At 35.3% G+C, this 12806-nt stretch overlaps 2 protein-coding genes across 4 annotated transcripts in view; one reads left to right on the top strand and one right to left on the bottom strand.

Moving 5' to 3' along the window:
- Positions 1-12806, bottom strand: part of ODF2L (outer dense fiber of sperm tails 2 like) — a 97144-nt gene that overhangs the window by 68560 nt on the left and 15778 nt on the right. The window lies entirely within an intron of this gene.
- LOC103058681 (calcium-activated chloride channel regulator 1-like) overlaps positions 1-12806 on the top strand; it is a 40209-nt gene that overhangs the window by 25595 nt on the left and 1808 nt on the right. For both annotated transcript variants that reach the window (XM_088153346.1, XM_015887374.3), the window contains 3 exons: positions 154-384; positions 3269-3536; positions 6841-7008. In XM_088153346.1, coding sequence (XP_088009472.1) covers positions 154-384; positions 3269-3536; positions 6841-7008 — 667 coding nt within the window. The remainder of the gene's footprint in view (positions 1-153; positions 385-3268; positions 3537-6840; positions 7009-12806) is intronic.

The raw sequence follows: 12806 nt of genomic DNA, 5'->3' as shown, positions 1-12806 counted from the left end.
ACAACAATACCAGCATTTATTCTTCATAATTATGTAGCTTTGTACCCCATGTTCTTAGCTATGAAGTTTATCTTAAATGATTTACTCCCAAAGTAATATTGCAGTCATAATATTTTCTTGCTATATCATAATTCCTTTTTTTTTCACTTATAGCTTGAAAGTAAAAGTCACAAAGTCGATCCCTACAAATTTCTTAATGGTATTGTATTCATCGATTACACTGTAGGAAATGACACTTTTTTTGTAGTTACATGGACTGAAACCTATCCTAAACCTGGAATTCTTCTGACGGATCCAAAAGGGAAAACATATGATCATGACAATTTTACAGTTGATAGCACCAATCTCAAAACAGCTCGACTTCAGATTAATGGGACTGCGGAGGTAAAATATTTCAGCTTTCTTTCAACCAAGGAAATTGCATTATCATTAAAGTTATAAATTTAACATTCTTTTTAGTACATAGAGAGACAGGTCTATTTTAGAGGTGTAATTGTACTAATAAAGTTTGGAATACCTAAAACTAAATTAGTACAACAGATTGAGTCTGCCATCAAATTTGATGGTGTTCTGTGGCCTTTTGTATTCCATTCTGATAGCTCTCCTTTTCAGAAACAGAGGTGATTGTGCAGGCTGTTTTATTCACTGTATCTCTTCTAATCATCTACCTCCTTCTCTGTCACTCTCTGCAGACCATATAGGAATGAGGTGTTTAGTTTGGCACTCAACAGAGTAGCACCAAATAAATGTGGTTGCCATTTTTACTATTCTAAAATGCTTGTAGGTTCCAATGCATTACTTTGAAGATCTGAGGCACTTTAATAAAAAAAAAAAAAGAGTCCCAAAAGGAAAAAAAACCTCCGAACATTAAAATTGAAATTATTATTAAATTAAAAATGAAATGAAATTATTACATCCATATTGGTGACCTATGGGTCCTGGTATTTTCCCTATCGTTTTAGATGTGGAGATCTGCAAGATCATGCAAATTTAGAACAGCCACAAAATTTAAATTTGTCCAGCTTAACTCTGAGTTTGAGCCATTTCCAGAAGGTGATATTGTTCTAGATTCTTAGGCATTCTGTACTTGCAATGCTGTCTTTCAACAAATGCTGATATGAGGCAATTTTTCAAGAGCTCAGATTCCTTATCATTCCTGGAAATTCCATTTGCACTGTTTCTGCCTCACTTCAAAATGGATCAAACTGCAATTTACCAAATCCATACTATACTTGTAGCTATTTGTTTTCCCATTGGCTGACTTCCTGCCACACCCCATGTCCAGCTCCTAATTATCATTTTATTCAACCTAGTTTAGTAACATGACACTGTAATGTTTGCTCCTGCAAAATAAGCCACAAAATGCTGGCATGCCCCATTCACAGAGTTTGCTGGAATGGAAAATTTCATAGGATTTGCTCCACCACTGTTCGCTGAAAGTGTATTTCATAAGCTCTAGATTTCCAAGCATATAGACAACACCATGCTGAAAGCACTTGAGCTTCACAACAAATGAAGACAATAGGGAAAAATGTGCTTTAGTTTTAAAGTCCACTTTCTTCAGTGGAAATAGGGCTAGTACTTTGGGAGACCTTATTGCATCAAAGCCATTTATTTGTCAAAATCAAAAGTGGAACATCCTATAGGTGGGTTTCCCACTTGTAATCTATAATATCTTCTACAGTCATCCTACCATTCTTGTGCCAAATAACAGTAATGAGGATATGTTTTATATTGCCTCCATAATGGCTCAGTGATGGCTGAAAGTAAGTAGTGGGTATCCTTTTATTCAAAACATACTCTGTCCCCAGCTTACTCACATGCTCACCACTTCACTTACACTCCTACACACTTATTTTTCTGCTGCTTCCTCCTTAATTCACTCTACTTTCTCTCTTATTGTACATATATTATCAGTTTGTTATTTAAAGCATATATAACCTGTACATCATTTGGAAATCAGTCAATCATTTGAAAACCAGAAAATAGAGCCAGTTTGGTCTAGTGGTTAAGGCTCCAGGCTAGAAACCAGGAGACTGTGAATTCTAGTCCCGCCTTAGGCATGAAAGCTGGCTGGGTGACTTTAGGCTAGTCACTGTCTCTCAGCCCAACTCATCACACAGGGTTGTTGTTGTGAGGAAAATAGGAGGAGGAAGGAGTATTAGGTATGTTCGCCGCCTTGACTTACTTATAAAAATAATAAAGGCGGGATAAAAAAAAAATCTAAAAAAAAGTCTTCTCTTAGATTTGCAAACTCAAAAGGCACTGATGTAGAAGAAATGGGCTTCCTAAAGGACAAAATAAACACACTGGGGAAACAATTCTTCAATTTACAAACATTCTTAAATGGCCAATCAGAATGAGGAAAATAGGTCAGGGAGAGGGGAAGCCTATAAGAAAGGCTGGTTTCAATAGAGGCAATAGAGAGGTCCCAATTACTTTATCTGCTTGATGCTCTTATAAGATAGTAGATGAGACACAGAAATAGCCACGTCTCTAAAAGGAGTCGAAGGAGTGGCCTAGTGTTCCAAATTTCTCTCTGCCTTAACAGCTAGCTAGTGCCACTAATTTGCCCATTCATTCTATTTGGACAGTTGGCAGAGGTGTCATTTGTCTTCCCAATGTGCCAGTCTACTAACAACTTAGGAAGCCCATTACCTCCATTGTAGAAGAAAACTGGAATACTATTTAGCCGTGTTGATTTGGAATCCTAGATACTGCACTTGCAGTACATGGAAGACACTAGGTTGGTGAAGACTTCCTTAAAAGGACTCACATTATCATAAAATTTAAAAAATTGTGCACTCTCATTGTAGTCCCATGCTGGCATTTCTGTAACCATGGTGTTCTGGCAAAAGCCTAGACATTGCTCAAATGATACTGTCAATTGGTATTAATTATATTGCTAATTGCAAGCAGTTGCACAATCATTAAATCTTTCACACATTCAGCTTCCTTCCATGTGCGCCACAATTATGAAATTATGGCTCATATGAAAACCCTGGCTCATATGAAAGCCAACACATGTACAATTGTGTGCAAAAATGCCAGAGAGTGATATTTCCAGGGCACAGGATGTTTAACCAGCCGGTTCACAAGTGAGCATGAATGGGCTTCTGCTGTCCAGTTCTTTAAATTTCCTATACATACAAATGCCTATTTGTCCTTATAAAACACAGATGCAGAGAAATCAAAACTACATTTATACCTATCAGACCATGCAAAGTGAATATTTAATAATGCTTTACTTCCAAATTTTGATCTGCAGGTGGGAGATTGGTCTTACATACTTTATAATACATTGTCAAAGGCTCAGGTGCTATCAATCACAGTAACCAGTCGAGCGGCCTCTCTAACGGAACCTCCAGTAATTGTGAAGTCCTACTTAAGTAGTGATGCAAATGCTTTTCCCAATCCAATTATTATTTATGCAGAAGTCAGTCAAGGATTTTTGCCAGTACTTGGTGCAAATGTTATAGCCACCATTGAATCAACTTCTGGAATTGAAGAACTAGAGCTTTTGGACAAGGGTTCTGGTAAGTGTACTTTGAAGAAAGTTTGTATTACATATTTTTCAGTATTCCAGAGTTATGAATTTACTCATATGACTTAGATAATTGACATAATATTCTCTATACTGATCTCTATGGTCATCATTTTTTGTTGTTATTATTGTTAAATGGCAATAATGGTGGCAGCTTTCTGTACCAAAAACACGTTTGGCCACTGCATTATTGTCTGTACGGAGCTCCTTGCACTATTGCAGCCACATGACTGGAAAGGAAAATATTGGATCAGCTATGGAGGGCTTACTTGTGGTCACTGTGCTTCTGCTCTGCTCTCTTTCTGTTGCTTTATCATACCCCTCCTTAGCTTGATGTAGCAAAATTTGCTCCCCAAGATATAAGTAGCCAGTTGCTCAGTGTCAGACAACATTTTTGGAATATTAATTTAATTCAATTATACTAAGATTGTATAGTGTCCCTTTATTTACTTAAACTTAGATGCAGGATTTATCATGAGAAATGTTGAACCAGCAGAAATAGAAATTGGAACTAAAATTAATGGGAGAAATAACAACCTCAGATATGCTAATGATACCACTTTTATGGCTGGAAGCAAGGAATCTCTTGTTGAACATGAAAAAAGAGAGTGCAAAAGACAGTCTGATGCTCAATATTTTAAAAAAAACAAACCCAAAATTATGTTAACAAGTAAAGTCAACCCAATACAACTAAGCAGAGAATATCTGATATCTTAGCAAATCGTTGAAGTGAAAGACAGATAACATCTAAGTTCAGTCATCATCGACTTTGAAGTGATATGGACGTTGTCACAGACAAAGTCAAATCTCCCAACTCTTAACCTCCTAGAAAAAAAGATGCTTTATTTTTTGAGGGGACTCTAGGCAGAACTCTGGGAGAAATGGAGGAAGAAAGCGATGTGGGGAAAAAGAGAGCAAATATTCTCCTCCAATTAAAGTGGAATTTTCAGAGAAAAGGAACTTACAGATAACCATTGGATCAAAGAGGGAATCTGATTCAAGGCTAGACTGTCCTCTAGAGGAATACAGAAGGTTAACCATTGTATTAGAGTTCGATATTATCTATTTCTGTTGCTCTTTATCTCTAGTATTTGTGTTAGTACATGTTCAGTAAATAGTTTGTTTTATGAAGCAGGGAACCCCTCTACTTTATTATTCCTTTAGGTTAGGGGCAAACCAATATCAACTTGGGTCTGTGCAGAATCTCATATTTCCCTGTACAGTTGTTCTATGCAAGATCCTTTGAAGTCACAGTCTATCATTTAAAGAACTCTGTATTTTTATCTCCTTCTCCTTCACATGTTCTTATTTAAAGCTAAAAAGGTTTTTTTTTTTTTAACATTCTCTCTTTTCCTTTTTAAAAGTAAAGTTTATGCAGATTGGTCTATCTCCAAGGGGAAGAAAGGGCTGGAAGTGGCTTTTGAATTGCTAGAAAGTATCATATGGTGTGGGGATCCTTTCTCTCACACATGCTGGGCAATCTCTAGAAAATAGGTGTTAGCAGTGAGAACTACCAAGCCATACCAAGGATAGGGATTCTGGGAGAGGAGAGTTGAGATCTCTAACCTTTCACCAGGGGTGTTGCAAGACAATGGATGGAAGGTTGCCAGGGAGTGGCTCCTTCACATGTCCTTTCTGAACAGGTGAACCTATTCAGTACAAAAGTATGCTGAATGCAAAGCACCCAGATGGTTCCAGAGCACTGTAGGAAGCCTAAGCATTCTTTTTGTCTTCTTTAAGACAAAAAGGCATTCTGTTGCCTTTCAAGGGAGGAATAATCATACTTGGAGAGCATGAAGCTTCCATACAAAGCTCTAAAGATCTGATCTGATCTTTATTCTACAGAGGGAGGGACTGTGGGGCTACAGTGAGGAGGAATGGCACGAATAGGGGGAGGGATTTCCAAGCACCAAGCTGGAATGGATAAAGAAAATGGACTGGGACTTATTTCAGTGTGTGTCAAAAGAAGCTTACACTCTGACAGTGTTTTGCAACCTGTCAATATTTTAAAAGAAATTTAAAAGAAGCTGATTTAACACAAGGAAACACTCTGTTCTTCCTTTTTTCTTGATTGGTGAATGACTAGCTATTTTCAAAATGAAGTCTAGATGTTATGAATTATGCAAAAGTAAACAAACATCCTTCCCATTAAAAATATTACTATAAACCTTGAATTTTTTTGCTTATTTCCAATGAAACAATTTTATTTATAACATTGTGAGATTCTATCATTATTTTGTCTGATATAAATATTTATTTATTTATTTGTTTATTTATTAAATTTGTCCCCTGCCCATCTCCCCCCAATGGGGGACTCTGGGCGGCTCACAACACGTTAAAACAATGAATAAATATACAATTAAAACCTATAACAATACACATTCACAACAAATATTAACATGTAATTATTAGAAGTATTTCTCACCCAACTCTAAGCCCAGAAAAATAAGTAGTATTATTCAGGGCAGAGGGTGGGGGTTGCATTAATTTAGTATTTTAGTGGTTGTGGTATTGCAAAGCTTGGGAACTCTTTCCTTATTTATCGATTTCAATAGAAAAGCACAGAGATTTGGGCAAACCAAAGTACAAAAATTTACTCTAGTGAAACCCAAGATAACTTTTGATTCTTACCTTACAATTCCCACAGTTTAATTGGCATAGCAATGCTTTTCAGAGCCAGTCTCCTGGAAAACTTATCTTGAGTGTCTATACTTAAAAAAAATAATTACACATGCCTGCTAGTTTGAAGTTTGGGATATATCTCTCATGATGAGTGTTTACATAGACATGTTACATGCAAAAAATCATGCACATCTTTATGGTATCTCTCTCTCAGGGAGATTACATTCTGATAAACTATTAATCATTTTATCACTGGCTGAATTCTCACACCAAACAGCCATACTTACAAGGTATTCTGAGTATTTATTTATATTTATTTAAAAGATTTATATGGCCACCCATCTTAAACAAATCTGGGTGTCTCACAACAGTATTAAAAATTAGCCCACCATCCCAAAAATTTAGGTACCCATAAACCATGATCCATACTGCCTTAAGAGATCTGTACCAATAGCATTGGTGCTTAGAATCTAAGGCCCAAGAATTATAGCGTTGGAAAGGATCCTGTGGAGTCATTTTGAGCAACTCCAAACCTATAACAGCCATTCTTTGGTTCTGAATGTAAATAACTGAATTAAACATTTACTTCTATAAAAACAGGGATAGATACAACTCATTTTTGGTGTTTTTTCTGCATTCTCCTAGAAGTTAATTTTTAATATTTTTGTGTCAAGGTGCAGATATTATCAAGAATGATGGAATCTACTCAAGATACTTCACGTCATTCAAAGTCAATGGTAGATACAGCATAAAGGTGCATGTCCAAGGGAGAGATAGGACCAGTCGACAAACCCGCCGACAGAATCAAGCTCTGTATGTTCCAGGCTACAGGCTAGAAAATGGTAAGAATGTATTATGAAGGAGCATGAATTTAGTATAATTGATTGATTGATTAGTGCCATCAAATCGTTTTTGACTCCGAGCAACCACATAGATATTCTCCATCATGATCTATCCCTAACCTGGTCTTTCAGGTCTTCCAATGGTGTACTCATCGCCACAATAACTGAGTCCATCCACATTGCTGCTGATCATCCTCTTCTCTTTCCTTCTACCTTTCCCAGTATTAGAGCCTTCTCCAGATAGCTAGGTCATCACATAAGGTGTCTGAAGTAGGATAATTTGAGCCTGGTCATTTGTGCCTTCAGTGAGAACTCTGGTTGATTTGTTTGATGATCCATTTGTTAGTTTTCTTGGCTGTCCATGGTATTCTCAGGAGTATTCTTCAACACCAAAATTCAAAGGTGTAAATACTCTCCCATCCTGCTTCTTCAAAATCCAACTTTTATTTCCAGAGTGTCATGGGGAATACCATGGCTTGCATGATTCATTTTTTGAATATAATTTTATTAAGAATGTTGATTACAGTAGTAAAAACTAATACACACGAACCTTAGAGAAAGAGAAGAGAAATAAAGAATAAAAAGTGCAGGAAAAAAGAAAAAGAAGAAAAGAAGAAAAGAAAAAAGGAAAGGAAAGGAAAGGAAAAATATAATAAAGGGGAAAAAAAGAAATATATAAAGAAGTGACTTTCAACCTTCCTCACAACTATAGTCAAATTTAATAACTCTTCACCCCCTAAAAAATCACAAACAGATATCTCTTCATCCCATATCCCATCCCTTATCTATAAGCAAATCCATAATACATCAACTTTTCAATCCTGGTGTCAGCAAAAAAATCCATAAAGGGTTGCAGAACTTTGGGGGGGGGGGGAAGTATTATTTTAACCTTGATGAAATAAACCAACTTTATATTCCTTCCTTTTACTGCTAACAGTCTTAATATTTAATTCAAGCAAATATTGTCATAGGATTTTATTTCTCTTCTATTCTTCTTTAACCCGTCACACAGATTTCTTCAAGGCTTTAACAAGCCTCTTTTGTAGATTCAAGAAGAAAACATTTTCCAGATCATTCTCTTGGTTTATCATTTATAGTTCCCTTTTAATTTTTAAAACTTCAGCCAGTTTCTTTTGAACTTTCAGTACTTTCTCTGTCTTGTTAGATGAAATTTGTTCCACATCTGTCATTCCTTCATTAACATCTTTTGGACATAATCTATGCATAGAAGCAGACATCATTACTGACACTGTTGATATTGTAGTTACTAATTTCTGGCTCCATTCTCCAAAGATTTCCTTTGATGCTTCCAATGTTGTAACAGTTTGTGTCATTTTGTAAGTCCCAGTATTAACCAACATCAAGAGCAGACTTTTTTTTTTTTCCTTCTGCTTGGAATCTTTAGTTCCCTCTCGTGTCCACTTACTAAAATCAAAAAATGACTTATCTTTGTTATGACTTACAATAGCCAGAATAGCCAAAATAAGTGTGTTCCCCATGAGAAACTGTTTACTTTTTTATAGTTAATTCAAAAATCTTATACTAAAAGTCAGTATTCCAAATGTATCTGGACCCTTAATCCATCTATAACTTTCTTAGATCAAACTCTTATTTAGCTTTTTGCTGTTCATTTCAAATTCTTTAAGTTCTTAAGCTTATAGCTAATTTTTCTTTTGTTCAATGTTGAAGATAAGGTCACCCAGTGACTTTTCCAAGTGTCGTTCTGAAGGTCTCTAATAGCTTTAAGATGATTAATAGGCAATTTCTGAAAGTGATTAGGATGTGAGGTTAGCAAACTTAGTGTTCTTTAAAAGGCTGTACTGCAGTTGCAAGAAAGATGGTGATCCCTTCATCTCCTGGTGGTCAAACCTGCAGAAAACTGCTGTCCTGCAATCTCCTTGTGAAGATCAGCCATTTGTAGCACATGTGGGCAACCTCCCATATGCTCTCTTTGTCTTGAGAGGTTCTGAGAAATCAGTCTATTCACTGGTTCTTTGGTCTTTGTCGCGGTCATTGGCTCTGCTTTCGCAGAGATGTCTTCAGTTTGTCATACCTCCCCTGGAAGTCCATGGCTTGCACGATTCTGATCTTTGTAAGTATAGATTAGTATAAATGATGTATTAAATATTCATGTTCTTTAATAAGAAATGAACATTTAAAGCAGGAGCCCACAGAGTTTTGTAGGTGACTCCTTGATTACCATCAAAAGTTACAGCCAAGTTATAATTTTTAATAGAATAAGAGGGTAAAATGATAAAATATAAGGGGAGTGATTATATTAATTGTACTTAATTTGCTTTTGGCCGCACCTATTTTCTGTGACTTAAAAGCCAAAAAAGATTTAGTGCTTACAGATCTATTATCATTTTTACTATTTATTTACTCATTTTGTACACTGCCAACTCCCAATGACTCTGGGTGGTTCACAAGTAAAACACAAGGGGAAAAAACCTATAATACAATACGATAGTAAAAACAAGGAAAAAAAGATGGGGGGAAAAAACCAGGCAGCAACAAAATATGCCCACTTCTCAGAAGGAGCTACACCCATCCCAGCCAAAGTCCTGGACAAAGAATCAGGACTTCAAGGCCCACTGAGACACCAGTAGGGAGGGCGTCATCTTATTCCAGAGGGTAGGCACTACAACACAGAAGGTGTGCTTCTGGTGTCCTGATAGATGGTATTGTTTAATCAAAGGAACCCCAAGCATGCAACTCCTGATGGATCGAATTGACTGGGCAGATACTATGGAAGATAACCAGTTCCTGGCTGCTTTTATGACCCAGGAGAAGCCTGGATCCAGTAAACAGATAGCTGATTGTGACAAAAGAGCCATTTCTCACTCATGCAGATGTAGATGATGAATCTATAGTCTGCAGCCTGGCATGTAGACTACATTGGCAACCATTTATTTATTGATTACATATTATTTCCACAGACCAACTCAGTTCTAATGAAGCAACTTTTGAAAGTAATATAGAACTTAAACTGGAGTTTATTGACTTGTTATTGATTCTTGACAGTTTATTCAACTGAAGCATTTAACATTTCAAATTTTTGATCCTGATGTTATTGCTACTTCTAAAAGTCCATACTTACTAGCAGTTTTGGAAGAATCAGCTCTGGCTCTTAAGCCAGAAGCTCCCTTATTTTTAGGAAATTGAGGGATTTAGAGGAAATTGTTATTAATTATTTAAGTGGCCCTTGGAATAATGAACCTGAATGCCCTGTTTTTCTAAATCAGCAGAGGGTTGCTTTTAAATATAGGAAAGTAGTTTCTTTTCATCTTAAAATGCGATTAATGCAACATAAAACTTTATTTGATATATATTGTTAACCTCAGAAAATGTTTAATATTCATTGCAATTGCCTTGTTATCAGAGATGAATTTAGGAACTGGAATATTATCTCACATCATAGTTTCATCTTGTCCTATAATTGCCATAGTTTGGACTGAAATCCACAGGATTGTTTACATGATTTTAGATCAATAGCTGGATATCAAGGATACATGTTTTTTTTTGGCTGTATCTCCAATACACTTTTGCTTTCTATGTATAAACTCTTGCTTATATAAGAATTACAATTGTGAGATGGGTGATTATGTAAATCTCTTTAATAATTTTTATTAAAGAGATTTTTAACAAGATAAAAACAATACATATTTTATAAAAGAAATAAATAAAATAGAGAAAAATAGTGAATAGGTAAGAAAGAAAGTAGGAAAAAGAAAGAAAAGAAAAGATTGTAAAGATGTGGCTTCTGATCTTCTTAGCAGTGGTTATAAATGCATTTATATTTTGCCCTCTCTCTCTAAAATTACATCATAATTTCCTTCTTTCCATAGTCTAACCTTTCTAATCATCAAACCCATATATCACAAGTTCATTTTCTTCTTTTTTCAGCAAAAAGTCCATAAGGAGTTTCCAGTCACTAATAAATGTAGTTATTGTCCTTTCTCTAATCAGACAAGTCAATTTTGCCATCTCTGCTAATTCTGTCATCTTTACCAGCCATTCTTCTATTGTAGGAATTCCAGAGTCTTTCCATTTTTGTACATATAATAATCTCACAGCAGTTATCATATACAAAAACAATGTTCCATAACACTTTTCTAACTGCCTATCCATTAGTCCCAGAAAGAAAAATTCTGTTTCCAGTTGAACGTTGATCTTTAAAATTCTTTGTATCATGATGTGTATTTGAACCCAAAATTTCCTGGCTTTTTTACAAGTCCACCAGGCATGATAAAATGACCTTTCATGTTGTCCACGTTTCCAACATAGATTTGAAGTACCTTTATACATAACTTTTCTGGAGTCATGTACCAATAGTATATCATTGTATAAAAATTCTCTTTTAAGTTACAACATAATGTAAATTTCAGTCCTTTTAACCACATATTCTCCCAGTGTTCCATTAATATATCCAAAATTCTGTATCATACAATCTTTAACTTGTTCTTCTTCCATTTCATATTTCAACAAAAGTTTATACATTTTAGCAATTACTGTACATGTTCATCATTTGTACATAGCTCATTTTCAAATTCTGTCTTGTGCTATTCAATTCCAAATGTCTTGTTATTTACCTTAAATCTTTCTCTTAGCGGTGCATATGAAAACCATTGAAAACTAAATCCCTCTGCAGTCAACTGATCTCTAGATTTCATCTTATATTCTTCATGCTCTTGTTGTAACAGCTGTCTATATGTTAGCCATTTCTCTTTACCTGCTATTTCTTTTCTATAAAATGTGTCTTGTGCTGAGACCCATAAAGGCATTTTCACGCACAATCTAGGGGGGTTTACATCTATTCTATATTCTCAATATGGCACTTCTAATATGGTGATTTTTGAAAACTACATTAACCTTAACTTTATTGTACCATAGAAAGCCATCCCAACCTCAGGTCACGCCCTTCTAGTTGTAAGATTCTATTACTCAGCATCTCCCACCCACTCCTTCATCCAAACCAAACAGCGGGCTGCAAAACATAATTTCAATTCAGGCAGTCCCAATCCTCGTTCCTGTGCATCTTGGAGAAGTTTATATTCAACCCTTGGCTTTTTCCCTTGCCATACAAACCTATATATCTGCCATTGCTTAAATAGTACAGCAGTTGTCAGAACAGGTATTGTCTGAAACCTATTCTACCTTACCTAACTATCATTCTAGGCAATACATTCATTTTTATCACAGAAATTCTCCCCAACAATGGCAGTTGTAATTTCTCCCATCTCAGCATATCTTCCTCAATTTAATTCCATATCTTAACATAATTATTCTGAAATAACATACAATTCATATTAGTCATAGTAATACCCAAATATTTCACTTTTTTCTCAATCTTAAAGCAGTTTTTCCATCAATTCTTTTTGCTCTTCCATCCTCATATTTTTCTTAACATCTTCATTGCCTCATTATTAATTTTAAATCCAAGTAATGCACCAAAATCCTTTAATTTTTCCATTTATATTTCTACACCTTCCAAAGGATTTTCCAAAATTATCACCAAATCATCAGTAAAGATCCATAATTTATATATTTCCCTTTTAATCCTCACTCCAGCAATTTTTTCATTTTGTCTTAAGTCTCTATTTAATACTTCCAAAGCTAAGATGAACAATAATGGTGGCAATGGACATCCTTGTCTTCTCTCTTTCTGTATCTCACAAGGTTTTGTTAATTTTCCATTTACAATTATCTGTGCCTTTTGCGAAGTATAAATTGATTTTACCCATTTAATAAAATTCTCTCCAAAGTCCGTATCTTTCAAAATTTTAAACAAGAAAATC

Source organism: Python bivittatus, unplaced genomic scaffold, assembly GCF_059951505.1.
Source record: "Python bivittatus isolate LINGU-HERP-01145 unplaced genomic scaffold, Pbiv_v1 ctg000700_np1212, whole genome shotgun sequence".
NCBI classification, from domain to species: domain Eukaryota; kingdom Metazoa; phylum Chordata; class Lepidosauria; order Squamata; family Pythonidae; genus Python; species Python bivittatus.
This window is presented reverse-complemented; position numbering and strand designations above follow the sequence as displayed.